Source organism: Bison bison, unplaced genomic scaffold (genome assembly GCF_000754665.1).
Source record: "Bison bison bison isolate TAMUID 2011002044 unplaced genomic scaffold, Bison_UMD1.0 scf7180017864506, whole genome shotgun sequence".
Taxonomy (NCBI): domain Eukaryota; kingdom Metazoa; phylum Chordata; class Mammalia; order Artiodactyla; family Bovidae; genus Bison; species Bison bison.
The window spans coordinates 420,393-444,671 of record NW_011495063.1 but is presented as its reverse complement, the minus strand read 5'-3'; the positions used below and the strand labels follow the sequence as shown (position 1 = coordinate 444,671).

The window sequence follows — 24,279 nt, the reverse complement described above, 5'->3', positions numbered from 1 at the left end:
ATGAAACCAGTTATGCCACCTTTTCTTTATTTTTTTAAGTCTTTTTCTTGCTCCACTGTATCCTCTTCCTCTTATTCTTTTGTCACACTCTTCATTTGTCTTTCTAATGTCCTCTTGGCAGGATTTAATCTCTAATGTCTGATGTCTTTTCTTCTCTTGCCCCTTAATGTAACCTGTGGGCCTATTTAACTGGAGAATCATCTTCAGCCCTAAGTGATCCCATAGCAGTTGCAGGGTAGGGACCAATAACCTTTCCCATCTGATGATAACACTATTATTTTCCTTGTGTGTCTGTTCATCCAAGGTATGCCATAGAGTAGTCTGCAGTCTGAGCAATTTTTTTCTTTCTTGATTTCATTACATAGAGCCCTTTCCTGTATCAGTGCTGTCGTTACTTATGGTTCCATTAAAACTGAGACATACTGACAAAAATGTGGACACAGTAAAGATGTAAAAATTCCCCAAATTTTTCTGGATTCTTTTAGTAATAGCTCCTATTCTGTATCTTAAGTGCCACACAGGTAAAGAAATTGAACACTTTATTGAACCATAGTTCTTTATTCTTGAGGGTACTTGAAAATGAATAAGCTAAATTATTCTGTCGGCCTTTCTCAATCCACACTAATAACATATGCCTCTTTTTATTGTATTGGTCAATTGATACGCTGTCATAAAATATGATTGAAATTGTTATCAACTTGCATATCAGTGGATTCTGATATTGATTAAAAGTTAAACAGTGATATTTTTGACTATAGAATTCATTATCAAATGTAAGGTCAAGATTCATTGTCTAATTATGTAAGAGCACCTCCCTTTTGCAAAGAAAGATGTGTTTTCCGCTTTTCAACACAAAACAAAAATATTTGACAGAAACATTGTCCTGTTGATATTTATTCTTTTAGTTCGTAAACTTGACTCCTTCCCTTTATTAGAGGAAAAATTAAATCTCTAGGAAGTAATATGTTCTAGAATTTTATAAATGGTCTTAAAAGATAAGTCTCCTTATCTGATTTTTTGCTAAGGAAATAGTTCTATGACTTGCTCAGAATCAAATAGCTAAAAATGCAGAGACCAGTTTTTGAATCCCCTGTTCATCTTGTGAAAAAATGGAAGGAAAGAAACAACTGTGAAGAAAAAGATGGAACTTCCAGAGAATTGTTTCTGAATGAGCTTGCAAGTGGAAATTTTTCAGTGTGGAGGTATTTCAAAAAGCTAGAAATAGAAATACCATATGTCCCAGTAATTCCACTCCTGGGTATATATCTGAAAAATATGAAAACACTAATTCAAAAAGATATTTGTACCCCAATATTCAGCATAGCATTATTTACAATTGCCGAGATATGGGAGCATCCTAAATCTCCATCAACAGATGAAGGGAAAAGATGTGGTAAATAGATAAAATGGAATATTACTCATCCATCAAAAGAATGAAAACTCCCCATTTACAGCAACATCAATGGACTTGGAAGGTATTGTGGTAAGTGGAATAAATCAGGCAGAAAAAGACACATATGGTATCACTTATATGTGGAATCTGAAAACTGTAACAAATTAGTGAATAGAACAGAAGAGAAAGATTCACTGATTAAGAGAACAAATTTATGGTCACCTGTGGGGAGAGGGAAGTGGAGACAGGCAGTATAGGGATAGGTGATGAAGACATACAAAATATTATGTGTAAACTAAGTTATAACAATAGAATGTACAACACGGGACATATAGCCAAGATTTTATAATAACTATAAATGGAATATAACCTCTAAGAATTGTGAATCTCGTAGCTCATATAATGCATATCAAAAACACTTCAATAAAAATAGAAAAAAATGAATTCTTGATTGGTAATTGATATTTCATTATTAAAACCGGATAGAAAATATTATATTCCACATACAAGTACACATTTCCATTAAGATTATGATGATATTTTGTATGGAAATATTATCTAATAGATAAAAGGATCATAATTCTGGTTTGTTGTTGTTCAGTCGCTCAGTTGTTTCTGACTCTTTGCAACCCCATTGACTGTAACACCCAAGATTTCCCTGTCCTTCACCATCTCCTGGAGCTTGCTCAAACTCATGTCCTTTGAGTTGGTGATGCCATCCAACCATTGTCATCTGTCATTCCCTCTCCTCCTGCTTCCAATCTTTCCCAGCATCAGGGTCTTTTCTAATGAGTCAACTCTTTTCTAATGAGTAGTCACTTTGCATCAGGTGATCAAAGTATTGTATTAAGTTCTTCTTTAAATATGAGTATTTTGACTTTTTAGATAATTTACATTAACGTGATAATATTGAAAATACCTGTTTTTCTTATTTATTCATCAAACATAACAGCCATACTGAAAAGTTCACTGAACATTCATTTGCTGCAGCTGCTAAGTTGTTCAATTGTGTCTGACTGTGTGCAACCCTATAGATGGCATCCCACCAGGCTCCTCTGTCCCTGAGATTCTCCAGGCAAGAATACTGGAGTGGGTTGCCATTTCCTTCTCCAATGCATAAAAGTGAAAAGTGACAGTTAAGTCACTCAGTCGTGTCTGACTCTTCGCAACCCCATGGACTGTAGCCTACCTGGCTCCTCTGCCCATGGGATTTTCCAGGCAAGCCTACTGGAGTGGGTTGCCATTTCCTTCTCCAGAACATTCATTTATGTTTTGGTAAATAATGAAAACTTCAATTTAACGTCTACCAAGGTCATAAAATATTTCCACCATAGTTTAGTCAGTGCTTTTAGCTGTATTTTCCCCATGTGTATTTGTCCTTGAAAATCTAGCTGAATGATATGAGATAGGTAAGTTTTAGAAGAGCTTACTTAGTCATATGAGGGTGAGTGAACTTCGTGCTGTCACTGACTTTTGCTGGCTGTCTTTTTACTTGGAGAAATATTTGTGTAAATAGACATATATATAGTTGAAAACTGAGATAACATATATCATAGTTTGTGAGTTTTTGGTAGTTTTCTTAATGAAATACTTGACAGATATATTTTAGAGTCCGCAGAGTCATGTACATATTGTACACAAAATATTTTGGAAATAAATTATTAGATAAGTTTAGACAGCTATATAGGTCTTTCATTCTAAATTTTCTCATGCCAGATGGATTTACCTCCCTTGATTCCTGTACCTGTAATCTTATATCTGGCCTTTCAGAATATTGTATTAACTCTTTGTGGTTTGTCTAAGACCCTTTTCTTATCATTTTTGAACTAAAAACATATTTTCATGCTGGAATTTATTTTTTAAATGCATTTTTATTGAAGTATAGCTGATTCACAATATTATTTTCATGTATACAGGATAGTGATTCAGTGTTTTTACTGATTATACTCCATTAAGATTTATTACAAGATAATGGCTATAATTCCCTGTGCTATAAAATATCTTCTGCTGCTGCTAAGTCACTTCAGTTGTGTCCAACACTGTGTGGCCCCATAGATGGCAGCCCACCAGGCTCCCCCGTCCCTGGGATTCTCCAGGCAAGAACAATGGAGTGGGCTGCCATTTCCTTCTCCAGTGCATGAAAGTGAAATGTGAAAGTGAAGTCACTCAGTCGTGTCTGACTCTTAGCGACCCCATGGATTGCAGCCCACCAGGCTCCTCTGTTCCTGGGATTCTCCAGGCAAGAACAATGGAGTGGGCTGCCATTTCCTTCTCCAGTGCATGAAAGTGAAATGTGAAAGTGAAGTCACTCAGTCGTGTCTGACTCTTAGCGACCCCATGGATTGCAGCCCACCAGGCTCCTCTGTCCATGGGATTTTCCAGGCAAGAGTACTGGAGTGGGGTGCCATTGCCTTCTCTGAAAATATCTTCTAGTTGTTTATTTCCTTCACACATAGTCATTTGTGTTTCTTAATCCTGTACCCCTATCATTCTCCTCCTCTTTTAGTTACATCTAGTTTTTTTTTTTCTTTTCTTTGTGAATTTCTCTCTGTTTTGAAGTATACATTTCTTTGTTTTATTTTTAAAATTCACATATAAGTGGTATCTTATTGTGTATTTCTACATGAGAATTATTTCACTAATCATAAAATTGTCTAGATCCATGTATGTATTTGAAAGTGGAAAACTTTCATTCTTTTTATGGCTGTGTAATATCCCATTGTATGTATATCCATTTGGTTGTTTATGGACACATGGGTGGCTTTCATTTCTTGGCTATTGTAAATAGTGTTGCAATGAATTTTGATGTGCATGTTTCTTTTTTTTTGTATTAATGCTTTATTTTTCTCCACTTATATCCCCTGGTGTGGAATTGCAGGATATGTGGTAATTCAATTTTTACTTTTTTAAAAATTAATTAATTTATTTTAGTTGGATGATAATTACTTTACAATATTGTGGTGGTTTTTGCCATACATTGACATGAATCAGCCATGGGTGTACATGTGTCCCCCGATCCTGAATCCTCCTCCACCTGCCTCCCCATACCATCCCTCTGGGCTGTCCCAGTGCACCGGCTTTGACTGCCCTGTTTTATGCATCAAATTTGGACTGGTAATCTATTTCGCATATGGTAATATACATATTTCAGAGCTATTCTCTCAAATCATCCCACCCTCGCCTTCTCCCACAGAGTCCAAAGTCTGGTCTTTATATCTGTGTCTGTTTTGCTGTCTTATATATATGATCATCATGACCATCTTTTTAAATTCCATATATATGCGTTAGCATACCGTATTGGTGTTTTTCTTTCTGATTTACTTCACTCTGGATAATAGGCTTCAGTTTCATCCACCTTCTTAGAACTGACATAAAAGCATTCTTTTTTATTAATGGAGTAATATTCTATTGTGTGTATGTACCACAGCTTTGTTATCCAAACGTCTGCCAATGGACATCTAGGTTGCTTCCATGTCCTAGCTATTGTAAACAGTGCTGAAATGAACATTAGGGTGCACGTGTCTCTCTCAATTCTGGTTTCCTCCGTGTGTATGCCCAACAGTGGGATTGCTCGGTCATATGGGAGTTTTATTTCCAGCTTTTAAAGGAATCTCCACACAGTTCTGCATAGTGGCTGTACTAGTTTGAATTCCCACCAACAATGTAAGAAGGCTCCCTTTTCCCCACACCCTCTCCAGCAGGTATTTTTTGTATACTTTTATTATTGTTGGTAGATTTTTTGATAGCAGCCATTCTGACTGGTGTGAGATGGTACTTCATTGTGGTTTTGATTTGCATTTCTCTGATAATGAGTGATGGTGAGCATCTTTTTATGTGTTTGTTAGCCATCTGTATGTCTTCTTGGGAGAAATGTCTGTTTAGGTCTTTGGCCCATTTTTTGATTGGGTCGTTTATTTTTCTGGTATTGGGTTGTATGAGCTGTTTGTATATTTTTTAGATTAATTATTTGTCAGTTGCTTCGTTTGCTATTATTTTCTCATTCCGAAGGCTGTCTTTTCACCCTGCTTATAGTTTCCTTCATTTTGCAAAAGCTTTTAAGTTTAATTAGGTCCCATTTATTTTTGCTTTTATTTCCATTTCTCAGGGAAGTAGGTCATAGAGGATCTTGTTTTGATTTATGTAAGAGAGTGTTCTGCCTATATTTTCCTCTAAGAGCTTTGTATTTTCTGGTCTTTAATTTAGATCTATAATCCGTTTTGAGTTTATTTTTGTGTATGGTATTAGAAAGTGTTCTAGTTTCATTCTGTTACAGGTGGTTGACCAGTTTTCCCAGCACCACTTGTTAAAGAGATTGTCTTTTCTCCATTGCATATTTTTTCCTCCTTTATCAAAGATAAAGTGTCCATAGTTGCATGTATTTATCTCTGGGTTTTTGGTTTTGTTCCATGGATCTATATTTCTGTCTGTGTCAGTACCATACTGCCTTAATGACTATAGCTTTGTAGTATAGTCTAAAGTCAGGCAGGTTAATGCCTCCAGTTCCATTCTTCTTTCTCAAGCTTGATTTGGCTATTCAAGGTTTTTTGTGTTTCCATATAAATTGTGAAATTATTTGTTCTAGTTCTCTGAAAATACTGTTTGTAGCTTTATAAGGATTACATTGAATCCATAGATTTCTTTGGGTAGTAAACTCATTTTCACTATATTGATTCTTCCAGTCCATGAACACGGTATATTTCTCCATCTATTAGTGTCCTCTTTGATTTCTTTCACCAGTGTTTTATAGTTTTCTATATAAAGGTCTTTTGTTTCTTTAGGTAAATTTATTCCCAAGTATTTTGTTCTTTTTGTCTCAGTGGTGAATGGGATTGTTTCCTTGATTTATCTTTCTGTTTTCTCATTGTTAGTATATCAGAACGCAAGGGATTTCTTTGTATTAATTTTACATCCTGTAACTTCACTATATTCATTGATTAGCTCCAGTAATTTTCTGGTGGTGTCTTTGGGTTTTCAATGTAGAGGATCATGTCATCTGCAAACAATGAGAGTTTTACTTCTTTTCCAATCTGGATTCCTATTATTTCTTTTTCTTCTCTGATTGCTGTGGCTAAAACATACAAAACTATGTTGAAGAATAGTGGTGAGAGTGGACACCCTTGTCTTGTTCCTGACTTTAGTGGGAATGCTTTCAATTTTTCGCCATTGAGGATAATGTCTGGTGTGGGTTTATCTATGTGGCTTTCATTATTTTGAGATATGTTTCTTCTATGCCTGCTTTCTGGAGAGTTTTTGTCATAAATTGGTGTTGAATTTTGTCAAAGATTGTCTGTGCATCTATTGGAAGAAATGGACAAATTCTTGGAAAAGTATAATCTTTTAAAACTGAACCAAGAAATAAAAAATCTTAACATACCCATCACAAGCATGGAAATCAAAACTGTAATCAAAAATCTCTCAAAAAACAAAAGCCCAGTACCAGATGTCTTCACAGGTGAATTCTACCAAAAATTTAGAGAATAGCTAACACCTATCCTATTCAAACTCTTCCAGAAAATTGTATAGGAAGGTAAATTCCCAAACTCATTCTATGAGGCCACCATCACCCTAATACCAAAACCAGACAAAGATGCCACACACACACACACACACACACACACACACACACAAACTACAGGCCAATATCACTGATGAACATAGATGCAAAAATCCTCAACAAAATTCTAACAAACAGAATCCAACAACATATTAAAAAGATCATACATCGTGACCAAGTAGGTTTATCCCTGGGATGCAAGGATTCTTCAGTATTTGCAAATAAATCAATGTGATACACCACATTAACAATTTTTAGTTTTTTGAAGAACTTCTGTATTGTTTTCCATTGTGGTGAACCAATTTACATTCACACCATTATACAAGGGTTCAATTTCCCTCACATTCTTTCAACATTTGCTATTTTTTGTCTTTTTGATGATAGAAATTCTGACAGGTGTGAGGTAATATGTCATGGTTTTGATTTGCATTTCCCAGGTGATTTGCAAGGGTGAGCATCCTTTTATGCACTTGTTGGCCATCTGTATGTTTTCCTTGGAACAAATGTCTATTCAGTTCTTCCACTCATTTCTTAATTTGGTTACTTTTTTCCTTGATATTGATTTGTATGAGCTGCATATATATTTTGAATATTAACCACTTGCTGGATATGTAATTTGTAATCATTTTCTCCTATTCATTAGACTGATTTTTTATTCTGTTGATAATCACCTTTGCTGTGCTACAGTTTAAAGTTTAACTAGGTCACATTTATGCATTTTTCTTTTTATTTCATTTGCCTTTGGAAACGCATTGAAAAAAAATATTGCTAGCATTATTTCAAGGAGTGTTCTGCCTAAGTTTTCGTCTAAAAGCTTCATGACCTCAGACTTTAATTTAGGTTTTCAACCTATTTTGAGGTAATTTTTCATATGGTTTGAGGGAATGTGCTAATCTCATTGCTTTACATGAATTTCTTCAGTTTTCCAGCATCACTTCTTGAAGAGACTGTATTTTGTCCATTGCATATTTTTGACTCCTTGTCATTATTTAATTAAGCATAGTTGTTTGAATTTATTACCAGGCCCTCTGTTCTGTTTTACTGATATATGTGTTTGTTTTTGTGCAAGTTCCACACTGTTAATATTGCTATAGCTTTGTATATAGCAATATAGTATAGTCTGAAGTCTGGGAGGGTGATACACCCAGCTGGTTCTTTTTTCTTAAGATGGCTTTCACAGTTTGAAGTCTTCTGTTGTTCCATATTAATTTTATGATGATTACTTTTAGTTCTTTAATAAATATCATGGGTGGGAACTGCCTTAAACTTGTAGATTGTTTTTGGTAAATGGCCATTAATATTAATTCTTCTAATCCATAAATATGTGGGATATTGTTCCATTTCTTTGTATATTCTTCAGTTTTCTTCATCCATGTTTTATCTTTTCAGAGTATAGTACTTTCCCCTTTTTGGTAAGTTTATCCCTGGGTAAGTTCTCCTTTGCATGTGGTTTAAATGGGATTTTTAAGTGTTATTTTTTGAATATTTCATTACTTTTTATGGAAAAGAATTTTGCATATTAACCTTATGCTAATTAACGAGTCCAAATTTCTTGCCTTCATTAATTAGTTCTGATAGCTTCTGAGCAGAGACTTTAAGGTTTTCTATAAAAGTATCAGGGCATCTGCAAACAGTGACAGTTTTCCTTCTTCTCTTCTAATTTGGATGTCCTTTTTTTTTTTTTTTCTGTTTCTTATATGATTTGTATGGCTAGATCTACCAATACTGTGTTACATAGAAATAGTGAGATTAGTGTTTTTTGTCTTGTTCCTGATTTTAAAGGAAAGGTTTCCAGCTTTTCACCACTGAGTATGATGAAAGTTGTCTTACATGGCCTTTATTATGTTGAAATATATTTCTTCTTTACCCACCATCATGAGAGTTTTTACCATTATTGGATGTTGAATTTTGTGGAATGTATTTTCTGCATCCATTGAGATGGTCATATGACTTTTATCCTTCCTTTTGTTAATCTGATGTATCAGTGGAAAGTTGCTCCAGTATTCTTGCTGGGAAAATCCCATGGACAGAGCCTGGCTGGCTATAGTCCACAGTAACAGAGAGTCGAACATGACTGAGTGACTAATCACACACACACACACACACACACACACTGCATATTGATTTAACTGAGAATATTGAGCCAACCATGCATCCATGGAAAAAATTCTACTTAATCATAGTATATAATCTATTTCATGTATTGTTGAATTCATTTTGGTATTTCATTGAGGGCTTTTGCATTTACATTCCTCAGAGGTATTGGCCTGTAATTTTTTGAAGTGTCTTTGGTTCTGCTTTCAGCATAGTGGTGGCCTTTTAGAATGAGTCTGAGAGTTCTCCATTCTTTTCAATTTTCTGGAATAGTTTGAAAAGCCTAGGTGTTAGCTCTTCTTCATAGGTTTGGTAAAGTTTCCCCATGAAGCTGTTCAGTCCTGAACTTTTGTTTGCTGGGAGACATCTTTTATTGCAACTTTAATTTTGCTACTAGTGATCAGTCCGTTTACATTGTCTGCTTCTTTTAGATCCTATCTTTCCTGGTTGAGTGTTTCTAGAAATCTATCCATTTCTTATTGGTTGTCCATTGAGTTGGTCTGCAACAGTTCATGGTATTTGCTTATAAATTATTTGTATCTCTGTGAAGTCAGTTGTTATTTCTCTTGTTTCTTCTCTTACTTTGTTTATTTGAGTCCTCTTTCCTTTCTTTTTGGTAAGCATGGCTAACAGTTTATCACTTTTTATTATATTTAAAGAAAAGCTAACTCTTTTGTCCATTAACATTTCTGTTTTTTTCTATCTATATTTTGTTTATTTATTCTCTGACCTTAGCCATGGTTTGTTATTTGAGATTTGTTTTGTTTCTTGAGGAGTGCCTGTATTACATACTACACACATCTGTATAGTTTATTGAGTATAGAAATTAATTTTGGGTTTATAGATACTTGTCAGCTGAAACAAGACCAGGAGCTGACTGTGGCTCAGATCATGAACTCCTTATTGGCAAATTCAGACTTAAATTGAAGAAAGTAAGGGAAATGACTAGAATATTCAGGTATGACCTAAATAAAATCCCTTATGATTATACAGTGGAAGTGAGAAACAGATTTAAGGGACCAAATCTGATAGACAGAGTGCCTGATGAAATATGTATGGAGGTTCGTGACATACAGGAGACAGGGATCAAGACCATCCCCATGGAAAAGAAATGCAAAAAAGCAAAATGGCTGTCTGAGGAGGCCTTACAAATAGCTGTGAAAAGAAGAGAAGCGAAAAGCAAAGGAGAAAAGGAAGGATATAAGCATCTGAATGCAGAGTTCCAAAAAATAGCAAGAAGAGATAAGAAAGCCTTCCTCAGTGATCAATGCAAAGAAATAGAGGGAAGCAACAGAATGGGAAAGACTAGAGATTTCTTCAAGAAAATTAGAGGTACCAAGGGAACATTTCATGCAAAGATGGGCTCAATAAAGGACAGACATGATATGGACCTAACAGAAGCAGAAGATAGTAAGAAGAGGTGGCAAGAATACACAGAAGAACTGTACAAAAAAGATCTTCATGACCAAGATAATCACAATGGTGTGATCACTCACCTAGAGCCAGACATCCTGGAATGTGAAGTCAAGTGGGCCTTAGGAAGAATCACTAGGAACAAAGCTAGTGGAGGTGATGGAATTCCAGTTGAGCTATTTCAAATCCTGAAAGATGATGCTGTGAAAGTGCTGCACTCAATATGCCAGCAAATTTGGAAAACTCAGCAGTGGCCACAGGACTGGAAAAGGTCAGTTTTCATTCCAATCCCAAAGAAAGGAAATGCCAAAGAACGCTCAAACCATGGCACAGTTGCACTTATCTCACACGCTCATAAAGTAATGTTTAAAATTCTCCAAGTCAGGCTTCAGCAATACGTGAACTATGAACTTCCAGATGTTCAAGCTGGTTTTAGAAAAGGCAGAGGAACCAGAGATCAAAGTGTCAACATCCGCTGGATCATTGCAACAGCAAGAAAGTCCCAGAAAAACATCTATTTCTGCTTTATTGACTATGCCAAAGCCTTTGACTGTGTGGATCACAATAAACTGTGGAAAATTCTGAAGGAGACTGGAATACCAGACCACCGGACCTGCCTCTTGAGAAACCTATATGCAACTCATGTAGCAACAGTTAGAACTGGATATGGAACAACAGACTGGTTTCGAATAGGTAAAGGGGTACATCAAGGCTGTATTTGTCACCCTGCTTATTTAACTTATATGCAGAGTACATAATGAGAAACGCTGGGGTGGAAGAAGCACAAGCTGGAATCAAGATTTCCAGGAGAAATATCAATAACCTAAGATGTGCAGATGACACCACCTTTATAGCAGAAAGTGAAGAGGAACTAAAAAGCCTCTTGATGAAAGTGAAAGAGGAGAGTGAAAAAGTTGGCTTGAGGCTCAACATTCAGAAAACTAAGATCTTGGCATCCGGTCCCATTACTTCATGGCAAATAGATGGGAAAACAGTGGAAACAGTGTCATACATTCTATTTTTGGGCTCCAAAGTCACTGCAGATAGTGATTGCAGCCATGGAATTAAAAGATGCTTACTCCTTGAAAGGAAAGTTATGACCAACCTAGATAGCATATTCAAAAGCAGAGATATTACTTTGCCAACAAAGGTCCGTCTAGTCAAGGCTGTGGTTTTTCCAGTAGTCATGTTGGATGTGAGAGTTGAACTGTGAAGAAAGCTGAATGCTGAAGAATTGATGCTTTTGGACTGTGGTGTTGGAGAAGACTCTTGAGAGTTCCTTGGACTGTAAGGAGATTCAACAAATCCATCCTAAAGGAGATCAGTCCTGGGTGTTCACTGGAAGGACTGATGCTGAGACTGAATCTCCAATACTTTGGCCACCTCATGCGAAGAATTGATTCATTGGAAAAGACCCTGATGCTGGGAGGGATTGGGGGCAGGAGGAGAAGGGGGTGACAGAGGATGAGATGGCTCAATGGCATCACCGACTTGGCGCACATGAGTTTGGGCCAACTCCAGGAGCTGATGATGGACAGGGAGGCCTGGCGTGCTGTGATTCATGCTGTTGCAAAGAGTCGGACATGATATATGACTGAACTAAACTGGATAGACAAACAAGATGGTGGAGAAGTAGGTGGGTGTAGAGAATATCTCTCTCCATGGATACATCTGGAATACACCTTCAGACACAGATGTTCATGCAGAAAACCAGCTGAGAGCAGACAGGAGTATGTGACCAGCAGAAAATAATATATAGAAGACACAAACTCAATAAGACAAAGGAACTAGAGGGAAAAACAGGAGTGTTAGTAGGACTGGACCTACCCTCCGCTGGTTGGGGAACTGAAGCAGGGGTCTGAGCCCCACATTGGCCCAATTGTCTGAATCAGAGGAGAAACATTTTAAGACTGAGAGTGAAACAACTGATCTGTGGCAGCATAAATGGAAAGATAATCAGACAGTTCTTGTCACAGCCATATATACCCCAGACGGGGATGCAAGTCCTCTGGAAGGTGCAGTGGCTGAAAGCTGGAGTTTAGGGATTATGGAGCAATCCCATGGCTAGGGCTGCTGTTGACTGTGAAGAGACAGATCAAGGGGGTGTGAGGGAGGAGATTGTGGTGGGAAATGCCTGTGGAGGAAAGCCAGGCAGCCGTGGAACCAAGGCGATGTTGCCGAGTCATGCCTAGGGGTTGGAGCCATCACCATAACCTCTCTCTCCACAGATGCAAGCAATGGCAGCTGAACAATAGAGAGACTGGCCCATCAAACACCTGATGCACTGAACTAAAGAGTAGGAACCCAACCAGGATACCCCTGTAAGTGCTTGATATGTGATATACTGAATAGGATCCCAGCCAGGTTGGTCCGTCTATGTGCCTGATGCGCCAAACAACAGAGAAGGACCCAAGGAAGGACACCCTCTAAGTGCCTGAATGGGTAGCACTATGGAGAAAGACTGGATAGAGAGGCCTTCTGATCGCCATCTACAAGAGGCTCGAGAAAGACTCTGATAGGGCTATAACTCCTGTGACAGAGGCAGTCTGCATCCCTGTTCACTTGGCACTGCCAGGGTCCCCACAAGCCAAGCAGCTGTGCCACCTTCACACTCAAACTTCACTGAGGCAGAGCTGCGATAGGCAAAAATATTCTTGCGTCTATGCATGCAGGGTCACTTCTGTCGTGTCCAACTCTTTGTGACCCTGTGGACTGTGGCCTGCCAGGCTTCTTTGTCACAGGGGTTCTTCAGGCAAGAATAATGGTGTATATTGGCCAATACTGGTTGCCATACTCTTCTGGAGCACTATATTTCCTGTTACCCTAGCTGCCAATTCCCCTGAGTACCTGGAGTTGCCAGAACCCCTGCAATCCAAGCAGCTGCACCACCTCCACACCGGGCCCTCAATGGGGCAGACCCAACTCCTCCAGGGAAACTGCAGGAGCAAACCCCAGTGGACAACCCACATGCAGAGGTGGAAATAAAACCACAGTTGAAACCCAGAGGTGGTGTGGCTAAGGAAGAAGACCCAAAACATTCCCACCAGCTGTACAAGCTGCAGATTAAATCCACATAACCAACTAGGCAGACTCTTTGTCTATGGAATATATAAAAGGACACTGAGAGCTCCCACAAAAGAAAACGCACTAGTTCTGAGAGCTGTGGACATTGGAGGCAAGAACACACAGGAGCAGGGCCAGATTAGAATCTGAGCTGCCCCCACAGCAGATCCAGAGACGAGCACAGTGTTGGAGGGCATCCTAGGGAGGTGAGGTGGACTGTGACTCCCAGTGAGGGAAAAGACTCAGACAGCGGTGACTCAAGAAAATCATTTGTTATTCTTATGTTTTGACTTGTTCTTTAGATTCTTTTGGATTAATTTTTTTTTTCTTTTCCTTTGCCCCCAGTTGTAGCTATCAATTTTATTGGCACTATGAAATCTAATTAGGCTTTTGAGGTGTTTTTTTTGGGGGGGGGGTCACATTTTTTTTCTTGTTGTTGTTACAAACTTCTGCATCTATGTCGGGATTTTGCAGTTCTGTGGAGTTTTCCTTTTTTATTTTTTTCTGTCTTCTTCCTTTTTCTTCTTTCTTTCAATTTTCTCTTTTTGTTTGTTTGTTTTAGTTTTTTAAACCTATTATATTTTTTCTATACTTATTCCTTTGTTTACTTTTCCCACTGTTCTCTTCCCTTGCAGTTAATCTTTAATGTATATAAATCTTCTTTATCTACCTCTACTTTATCTACCTCTACCTCTATCTATTCTTTATTTCTTTACTTTTTTTCCTTTTCTCTCAACATATTTGTTAGTTTTGTTTTCATTGCTTTATTCCTCACATGGAGACTTGCTTTAGTTTTGTTTTCCAGTTTGTGCTTTAGTTAGTTTTGTTCTCAACTGCTAGATATAATTTTTTATTTCTTTTGTTTGCTGGGTCAATCTACTATATTTTAGTTGGATTGTTTTGATTTTGCTTATGGGTGTATATGTGTATACTCCATTAAATTAATTATTATTTGCCTGGTTTTGTAACTGCCATTTGTCTGGGGTTGATCTTTGGTTTCTCATTTTTTGGTGTTTGTTTTAATGTCACTTAATGCCATAATAGACCATTTGTGAAATCTTCATTCCTGAACAGACATCAAGCCCTGAGCCTTTGGAGTGGGAGCTCTGACTCCAAGACCCTAGACTACCAGAGAAATAACCATAGGGAGTATCAAATAGTGAGAACTTACACAAAAGAAACTGCTTGAATACAAGACCTGGCATCACCAATCATCAGTAGCACCCTGTGCAGGACACCTCATTGAAACAACAAACAAAGCAAAAATAAAAACCCAATCATCAGCAGACCAGGATTAACACCTTACGCAGCCATGCCCATCAGAGTTAAAAAAAAAAAAAAAAGAAAGAAAGCAAACAAACCTCTGGGACAATATCAAATGTACCAACTTTCAAATTATAGGGGTCCCAGAAGGAGAAGAGAGAGAAAAAAAAAAAAAAGATATGAGAAAATTTTGGAAGTAATTATGGTGGAATATATCTCCAACATGGAAAAGAAAATAGTCAATCATGTCCAAGAGGCACAAAGAGTCCTAAACAGGATAATCCCAAGGAGAAACATGCCAAGACACATACTAATCAAACTAACAAAGACTAATCAAAAAGAAAGAATATTAAAAGTAACAAGGGAAAAGCAACAGGCAGTATACAAGGGAAACCCCGTGTGTTTAATAGCTGATTTTTCAGCAGAAACCTTGCAGGTCAGAAGGGAATGACAGTATATATTTAAAGTACTGAAAGGGAAAAATCTACAATGAAGATTATTGTACCCAGCAAGGATCTCATTCCAAATTGATGGAGAAATCAAAAGTTTTTCAGACAAGCAAAAGTTACGAGAATTAAGTACCACCAAACCAGCTTTACAACAAATGTTAAAGAGAATTATATCGTGAAGAAATGCAAGAGAAGAAAAAGATCTACAAAATCAACCCCAAACAATTAAGAGAACGTCAATAGGTACATATATATCAATAATTACTTTACATATAAGCGGAATAAACGCTTCAACTGAAAGACACAGACTGGCTGATGGATGCAAGACCCATATATATACTGTCTGCAAGAAACCCACTCAGACCTAAAGACACATATAGACTGAAAGTGAGAGTATGGCAAAATATATCCCATGCAAACGGGAAGCAAAAGAAAGCTAGAGTAGCAAACTTCATATCAGACAAAATAGACCTTAAAATAAAGAAGGTTGCAAGAGATAAGGAAGGACACTACATAATGATCAAGGGATCAATCCAAGAGGAAGACATAACAATTGTAAATATCTATGAACCCAACATAGGAGCACCTCAGTGCATAAGACACAACACTGCTGCTGCTACTGCTAAGTTGCTTCAGTCATGTCCGACTCTGTGCAACCCCATAGACGGCAGCCCACCAGGCTCCCCCATCCCTGGGATTTTCCAGGCAAGAATACTGGAGTGGGTTGCCATTTCCTTCTCCAATGCATGAAAGTGAAAAGTGAAAGTGAAGTCGCTCAGTCGTGTCCAATTCTTAGCGACCTCATGGACTGCAGCCCACCAGGCTCCTCTGCCCATGGAATTTTCCAGGCAAGAGCACTGGAGTGGGGTGCCATTGTCTTCTCCGAGACACAACACTAGCAGACATAAAAGGAGAAATTGACAGTAACACAAGAGTAGACTTTAAAACCCCACTCACACCAATGGACACATCATCAAAGCAGAAAATTAATAAGGAAACACAAGTCTTAAATGATACATTAGATGAGATGGATCTCATTGATATCTTCAGGACATTCCATCCAAATGCAGAAGAATACACCTTCTTCTCATGTGCACATGGAACGTTCTCCAGGATAGACAACATCATGGGTCACAAATCAAACCTCAGTAAATTTAAGAAAATTGAAATCATATCAACCATCTTCTCTGACCACAACGTTATGAGACTAGATATCAGTTACAAGAAAAAAACTGCCAAAAGCACAAACAAATGGAGATTAAGCAATATTTTTACAGGTTACTGAAGAAATAAAAAAGGAAATAAAAAAATTCTAGATACAGAGTCCAAAAGACTGTTCTATACATCTGTGTCTCTTTTGCTGATGTGTGACAGGACCAACACAATATTGTAAAGTAATTAGCCTGAAATTAAAAGCAATAAGTTAAAAAAAGTACAGCAGTATATGTTGAATTAAAGAGAAAAAAATCCTAGATACAAATGACAATGAAAATGAGACAATTCAAAACCTATGGGATGCAGCAAAAGCAGTTCTAAAAGGGAAATTCATAGCAATGCAATCCCACCAGAATTAACAAGAAAAACATCAAATAGACATCCTAACTTTACACCTAGAACAACTATAAAAAGAAGAATGAGAAACCCCAAAATTAGTAAATGGAAAGAAATCATAAAGATCAGAGAAGACTTAATTGAAAAATAAATTAAAGAAAGAATAGTAAAGATTAATTAATCTAAAAGCCGTTTCTTTGAGAAGATTAAAAAAATAAAATTTGACAAACATTTAGCCAGACTCATCATGTAAAAAAGAGAGAAGAATCAAATCAACAAAATTAGGAATGAAAAAGGAGAGGTTACAACAGACAATGCAGAAATACAAACAATTATGAGACTTTTACGAACAATTATATGGCAATAAAATGGATAACCTGGAAGAAATGGACAGATTTTTAGAAAAGTTCAATCTTCCAAGACTGACCCAGGAAGAAATAGAAATTATGAACAAGCCAATTACAAGCACTGAAATTGAAGCTGTGATCAAAAATCTCCCCAAAAAACAAAAGCCCAGGACCAGATGGTTTTATAGGAGAATTCTATCAAACATTTAGAGAAGTGCTGATGCCTATCCTTCTAAAACTCTTTCAAAAATTGCAGAGGAAGCAACAATTCCAAACTCATTCTATGAGGTCACCATCATCCTGATACCAAAACCAGACAAAGACAACACAAAAAAAGAAAACTAAAGGCCAATATCACTGATGAACATAGATGCAAAAATCCTCAACAAAATTTTAGCAAGCAGAATTCAGCAACACATCAAAAACCTCATACACAATGATCAAGTTGGGTTTTTTCCAGGAAAGCAAGCATTCTTCAATATACACAAATCAAATAATCTCAACAGATGCATAAAAAGCCTTTGACAATATTCAGCACCCATTTATGATTAAAACTTCAAAAACGGTCATAGAAGGAACCTACCTCAACATAGTAAATGCCATATATGATAAGCCTACAGCAGACATTTTTTTAGTGGTGAAAAACTGAAAGCATTCCCCCTAAGATCAGAAACAAGACAAGGGTGCCCACTTTCACCACTATTATTCAACACATTTCTGGAATTCCTAGCTACAGCAATCAGAGAAGAAAAAGAAATAAAAGGAATCCAGATCAGAGAAGAAGACATAAAGCTTTCAGTGCTTGCAGATGACATGATACTGTATGTAGAAAACCCTAAAGATAGTATCAGAAAGTTACTAGAGCTAATCAGTGAATTTAACAACCTTGCAGGGTATAAAATCAATACACAGAAAACACCTGCATTTCTATATACTAACAATGAAAAATCAGAAAGAGAAATTAAGAAATCAATCCCATTCACCATTTCAACAAAAAGAATAAAATATCCTGGAAGAAACTTACCTAAGAGGACAAAAGAACTGTACACAGAAAATTATAAGGCACTGATGAAAGAAATCAAAGATGACATAAACAGTTGGACAGATATTCCATACTCCTGGGTAGGAAGACTCAATATTGTGAAAACGACTATTCTACCAAAGGCAATCCACAGATTCAATGCAATCATTACCAAATTACCAATGGCATTTTAACAGAACTAGAACAAAAAATTTCACAATTCATATGGAAGCACAAAATCCCCAAATAGCCAAAGCAGTCTTGAGAAAGAAGAATGGATGGATCAACCTTCCTGACTTCAGTATATACTACAAAGCTACAGTCATCAAGGCCGGATAGTACTAACATAAAAACAGAAATATAGATCAATGGTACAAGATAGAAAGCCCAGAAATAAACCATTCACCTATGGGTACCTTATTTTTGACAAAGGAGGCAAGAAAACAAAATGGGGCAAAGACAGCCTCTTCAATAAATGGTGCTGGGAAAACTGGATAGCTACATGTAAAAGAATGAAGTTGGAAAAATTTCCAACACCACACACAAAGATAAAGTCAAAATGGATTATAGGCAGAGATGTAAGGCCAGAAGCTATAAAACTCTTAGAGGAAAACACAGAATGCTTCATGACATAAATCAAACGAAGATCCTCTATGACCCACCTCCTAGAGCAACAGAAATAAAAACAAAAGTAAAGAAGTGGGACCTGATTAACCTAAAGACTTTTGCACAGCAAAGGAAACTACGCAGGGTGAAAAGACAACCCCCAGAATGGGAGAAGATAATAGCAAATGAAACAACTGACAAAGGATTAACTTCCAAAATATACAAGCAGCTCATACAACTCAACACCAGAAAAACAAACAACCCAATCAAAAAATAGGGGAAAGACCTAAACAGACATTTCTCCAAAGAAGATATACAGAAGACTATCAAACACATGAAAAGATTCTCAACATCCCTCATTATTAGAGAAATGCAAATCAAAACTACAATGAGATATCACTTGACACTAGTCAGAATGTCCATCATCAAAAAGTCTACAAACAATAAATGCTGGAGAGGGTGTAGAGAAAAGGGAACGCTCTTGCACTGTTGGTGGGAATGTAATTGATACAGCCACTATGAAAGATGGTATGGAGATTCTTTTAAAAACTGGGAATAAAACCACCTTATGACCCAGCTCCTAGGTGTATACCCTGAAGAAACCAAAATTGAAAAAGACATATGTATCCCATTGTTCATTACAGCACTATTTGCAATGGCTAGATCGTGGAAGCAACCTAGATGTCCATCAACAGATGAATGGGTAAAGAAGTATGGTACATATGCACAATGGAATACTACTCAGCCATAAAAAGGAACACATTTGAGACAGTTCTAATGAGGTGGATGAACCTAGAGCCTATGTACAGAGTGAAGTTAATCAGAAAGAGAAAGATGAATATTGTATTCTAACATATATACGGAATCTAGAAAAATGGTACAGAAGAATTTATTTACAGGGCAGCAATGGAAAAACAGACATAGAGAATAGACTTATGGACATGGGGAGAGGGGAAGAGAGGGTGAGATGTATGGAAAGAGTAACATGGAATCTTACATTACCATATGTAAAATAGATAGCCAATGGTAATTTGGCTCAGGAAGCTAAAACAGGGGCTCTGAATCAACCTAGAGGGTTGGGATGAGGAGGGAGATGCTAGGGAGTTTCAGAAGGGAGGGGATATATGTATACCTATGGCTGATTCACGCTGAGGTTTGACAGAAAACAACAAAATTCTGTAAAGCAATTATCCTTCAATTGCAAATAAATTAAAAACAAGAAAACACCTCAACATTCAGAAAGCTAAGATCATGACATCTGGTCCTATCAGTTCATGGCAAATATTGGGGAGATGTTGTAAACAGTGAGAGACTTTATTTTTGGGGGGGCTCCAAAATCACTGCAGATGGTCACTGCAGCCATGAAATTAAAAGACACTTGCTCCTTGGAAGAAAAGCTATGACCAACCTAGACAGCATATTAAAATGAAGAGACATTACTTTGACAGCAAATGTCCATATAGTCAAAGTTATAATTTTTTCCAGTAGTCATGTATGGATGTGAGAGTTGGACCATAAAGAAAGCTGAGTGCTGAAGAACTGATACTTTTGAACTGTGGTGTTGGAGAAGACTCTTCATAGTCCCTTGGACAGCTAGGAGATCCAACCAGTCAATCCTAAAGGAAATCAGTCCTGAATATTCACTGGAAGGACCTGATACTGAAGCTGAAACTCCAATATTTTGGCCACCTGATATGAAGGACTGACTCATTAGAAAAGACCCTGATGGTGGGAAAGATTGAAGGTGGGAGGAGAAGGGGACACAGAGGATGAGATGGTTGGATGTCATCACTGACTCTATGGACATGAGTTTGAGCAAACTCTGGGAGCTGGTGATGGACAGGGAGGCCTGGTGTGCTGCCATCCACAGGGTTCCAAAGAGTCAGACAAGGCTTAGCGACTGAACTGACTGACTCACTTCAGAGAAATATTTGATTTATATAACACAGAGAAAGACAACCTTCTGGGATGTTATTGAAGTAAAAGTACCGGCATAAAATGATGTGTGTATACTGGTGTTTATTTTGTCATTGCTTTTGATGATAAAAACTGGAAGTATATAAAATCTCTGTCTATGTGAGATGGTTGGATAAATTATGTTTACAGCATAGAACATTGAAGAGGTTTCAGTGAAGTTGTTTTAAATGGTCAGAAATGTTCTTCAAAATAAGAGGTCAGATATTCTTTTAAATAATATTTCTTTTAAGTCAAGGACATAGCCCCTCTAAATGTATTTGAGTATATCGAACAAGTAAGAAATATGAGAGGGTATGCTAGGTTTAAACTTGTGCAACTGGGTTGATGAACTGGAGGGTAGCTGTGAAAAGAAATGGATTGCTATGTAAAAGGGGAAGGAGGAGGATCCTGGGAAGAGGGCAAATAGGAAGCACTGCAAATATTTCCCCACTTAAAAATAATTGCACTGCCAGAATCTATCTTATATAACTATTTTGGAGCTGTGTAGTCTATTGAAGCCTCACAACTTCCAGGACACTTGGACAGTTAATTGTGGTTGATTTCAGTCATTTCACTGTAGTGCAGCTAACTATGCCCAATCACAACTCTCTGGCTAACCCATCTGCATATGTTCCTGTTGAACTTTGCAAGAATGCTTATGGGACCCAGGTGGTAAATAGGACATTTTCCTCCAAATATCCAATGTCTATTCTCTGATTATTGATGGTTCCTTCTGAATCAGAGGTGCAGAGAGGACAGCAGCCATAATTGGTGCATCTCCCCACCATGGCTTTGCCCCTCCCTCCCCCAGCCCAGCTGAAGTGAGTTTCAGGAGTTTCAGTACCTTATATCCCTCCCATCTTCATTTTTTTTTTTTTTTGGTCTTTTGGAAGCCAGACATTAAAGACTTGGACTTTTAAGAGGCATACACACAAAAAATTAGAAAGTCTTCATGCATGTACAGTGAGAGGTGCAGGCTTAAACAGACCACGGAAGAACTTGTTTTGCCTTAGACTAGCCCTCAGCACAGAGATTGCCTATAACAAGGTATACCTGTGGCGGATTCATTTTGATATTTGGCAAAATTAATACAATATTGTAAAGTTTAAAAATAAAATAAAAAAAAACTACAAATATAAAAAGGGAGATCAAGATAGCAGAGTAGGAAGACAGTGGGTTCACCTTTTCTGAAGAACATATCAGACTACAACCACACATAGAGCAACTCCTGCTGAAATCAGCCTGGGGACTAGCAGAACAGCTGTTCACAACCAAGGCTGTAAAGAGAGATCCACATGGAGTCTGGTTGGAATGTAAACTGATACAGCCATTATGGGAAACATTATGGAGGTTCCTCAGAAAAGTAAAAATGGAATCACTGTATGATCCAGCAATTACTACTCTGGGTATATATCTGAAGAAAATTAAAACACTAATTCCAACCCCATTGTTCATAGCAGCATTATTTATAACTGCCAAGATATGGAAGCAACATAAATGTCCATTAGTAAATGAATAGGATGAAGCAGATTTGGAATATATATGCATAGGTACTAATCAGTCAAAAAATTTTTTTCTTATTTGCAAGATTGGTGGACTTGGGAAGTTATTATGCTTAGTGAAATAAGTCATATAGAGAAAGACAAATTCTACATTTTTAACTTATAAATGAAATGTAAAAATTTAAATAAATGAATAACTATGCTGTTAGTATAACTAATGTGAGACTAATATAACAATGTAAATCAACTATGCTTTCATTAAAAAGTAATTAATTAATTAACATTTCTAGGATTAATGTTAAGGAGGTTAGCACCTGTGTTTTCTTCTAGAAATTTTATGCTTTCAGGTCTTTCACTTAATTCTTTAATCCATTTTGAATTAATTTTTGTGTTTGGTGTAAGATAATGGTCTAATTTTACTCTTTTGTTTGCCACAGATATTTATTTGATTCATTTTTGGTAGGTTGTGTGTTTCTAGGAAAATCTCTTCTATACTCTTGATATATTTCTTAGAGCAATTTTTTTTCTTTTAAGTTAGTTCTGATATTATTTAAGAAAAAAGTTCTCATCAGAGGGAGCTTTTTACTTAGATTATTGCTGAAACAATTTCCAATTGAGACTATTTCTCTTCACTGATAGGGACTGTTTCATACCTCATAACTCTATTCCTTAATACGCAAGGACAATTAACACATTAATTTTTTTTCACACAAGGTTGTAGTTCTGATACAGAAGAAAAGCTTATTTTAGGATACTCGAAATTTTAAGAAATCTGTCCCCTAAAAACTGGTGTCCTTTCTTTCCTTTGCCAAGAGTTATGTTTTAGACTATGTAGATAATTTATCTGTATGAACTAGTGAATCTAAGAGAAAACCTTTTTCCTGTAAGTCATTGATAGGACTTTTGATACGCATAGTAGGGTAAACCCCAGATAACTGCACTACTCTTCTAATAATACATGTACGGTAACACTGGGACTTGCTAGGGCACATTTCTAAGTTCTGTTGTCCAGAAATGCAATTATCCATTGCCTTTGCCCCCAGGATTTCTATTCTTTTGGTCTGTTTAAAAATTCAAAATATGACAAGATTTGACTAAAAGAACATCCCTCAATCATGGCTACTTGCTTTGAAATGGGGAGTTTTGGTTGTCAAAATAATTCTTGTGAAGAGAGTCTGGTGTCTCTTTTTAATATCACAAACATTTCTGAAATTTCCTAGAAGGATATCTAATTGCAATTCATATAATTAATAATTGTCTATTTATTTGGATTCTTTTCCAAAATGCTCCATCATGAATTTCCTCATTCTACCTAATTGTGTGAGGATAGCATTTTCAAAATCCAATGCGATATACTGGAATGATCCTAAACATAGATATTAGGTTGTAGATACAAAGAATAAAGGAAAAAATTCAAAGTGAAACTTAAAATTAAAATGTCGAAATGTGTAGTCTTTGAGTGAAGATTACTATAGACTGAATGTTTGTGTCCTCCTGAAATTCTTATGTTGAAACCTAATCCTCAAGGTGACAGCCTTAGGAGGTGAGAACTGTGGTAGTTGATTACATCATTACGATAGAGCTCTTATGCATGGGATTAGTGCTTTTGTAAAAGAGACAGCAGAGAGGTCTCCTTTCTCTTTGGTCCTGAGAGGATATAGCAAGAAATGGCAGGCTGTGAACCAGGAAGAGGGATCTCAACAGACACTGAATCTTCCAAGGACTTGATTCTGGATTTCCTTGGATCCAGAACTTTGATAAATAAACTTTGGTTTTTTATAAGGCCCTCAATCTGTAGATTTTACTGTGTGTGTGTGTGTGTGTGTGTGTGAGTGTGTGTGTTAGTTCTCCGTCATGTCTGACTCCGCCACCCTATGGGGTGGAACCTGCCAGGCTTCTCTGTCCTGAATTCCCATGGAATTCTCCAAGCAAGAATGCTGGAGTGGGTTGCCATTCCCTTCTCCAGGGGATCTTCTCAACCCAGGGATCGAACCTGGGTTTCCAGGCAGATACTTTAACATCTGAGCCACCAGGGAAGTCCCAGATTTTATTGTAGCAGCCAAAATG

At 37.1% G+C, this 24,279-nt stretch overlaps 1 protein-coding gene across 1 annotated transcript in view; it reads left to right on the top strand.

Moving 5' to 3' along the window:
- Positions 1-1,065: 1,065 nt before the first annotated feature.
- Positions 1,066-24,279, top strand: part of LOC104980734 (olfactory receptor 145-like) — a 30,753-nt gene continuing 7,539 nt past the window's right edge. Inside the window, exons 1-3 of the mRNA XM_010829511.1 lie at positions 1,066-1,202; positions 1,320-1,393; positions 22,831-22,891. Coding sequence (XP_010827813.1) covers positions 1,066-1,202; positions 1,320-1,393; positions 22,831-22,891 — 272 coding nt within the window. The remainder of the gene's footprint in view (positions 1,203-1,319; positions 1,394-22,830; positions 22,892-24,279) is intronic.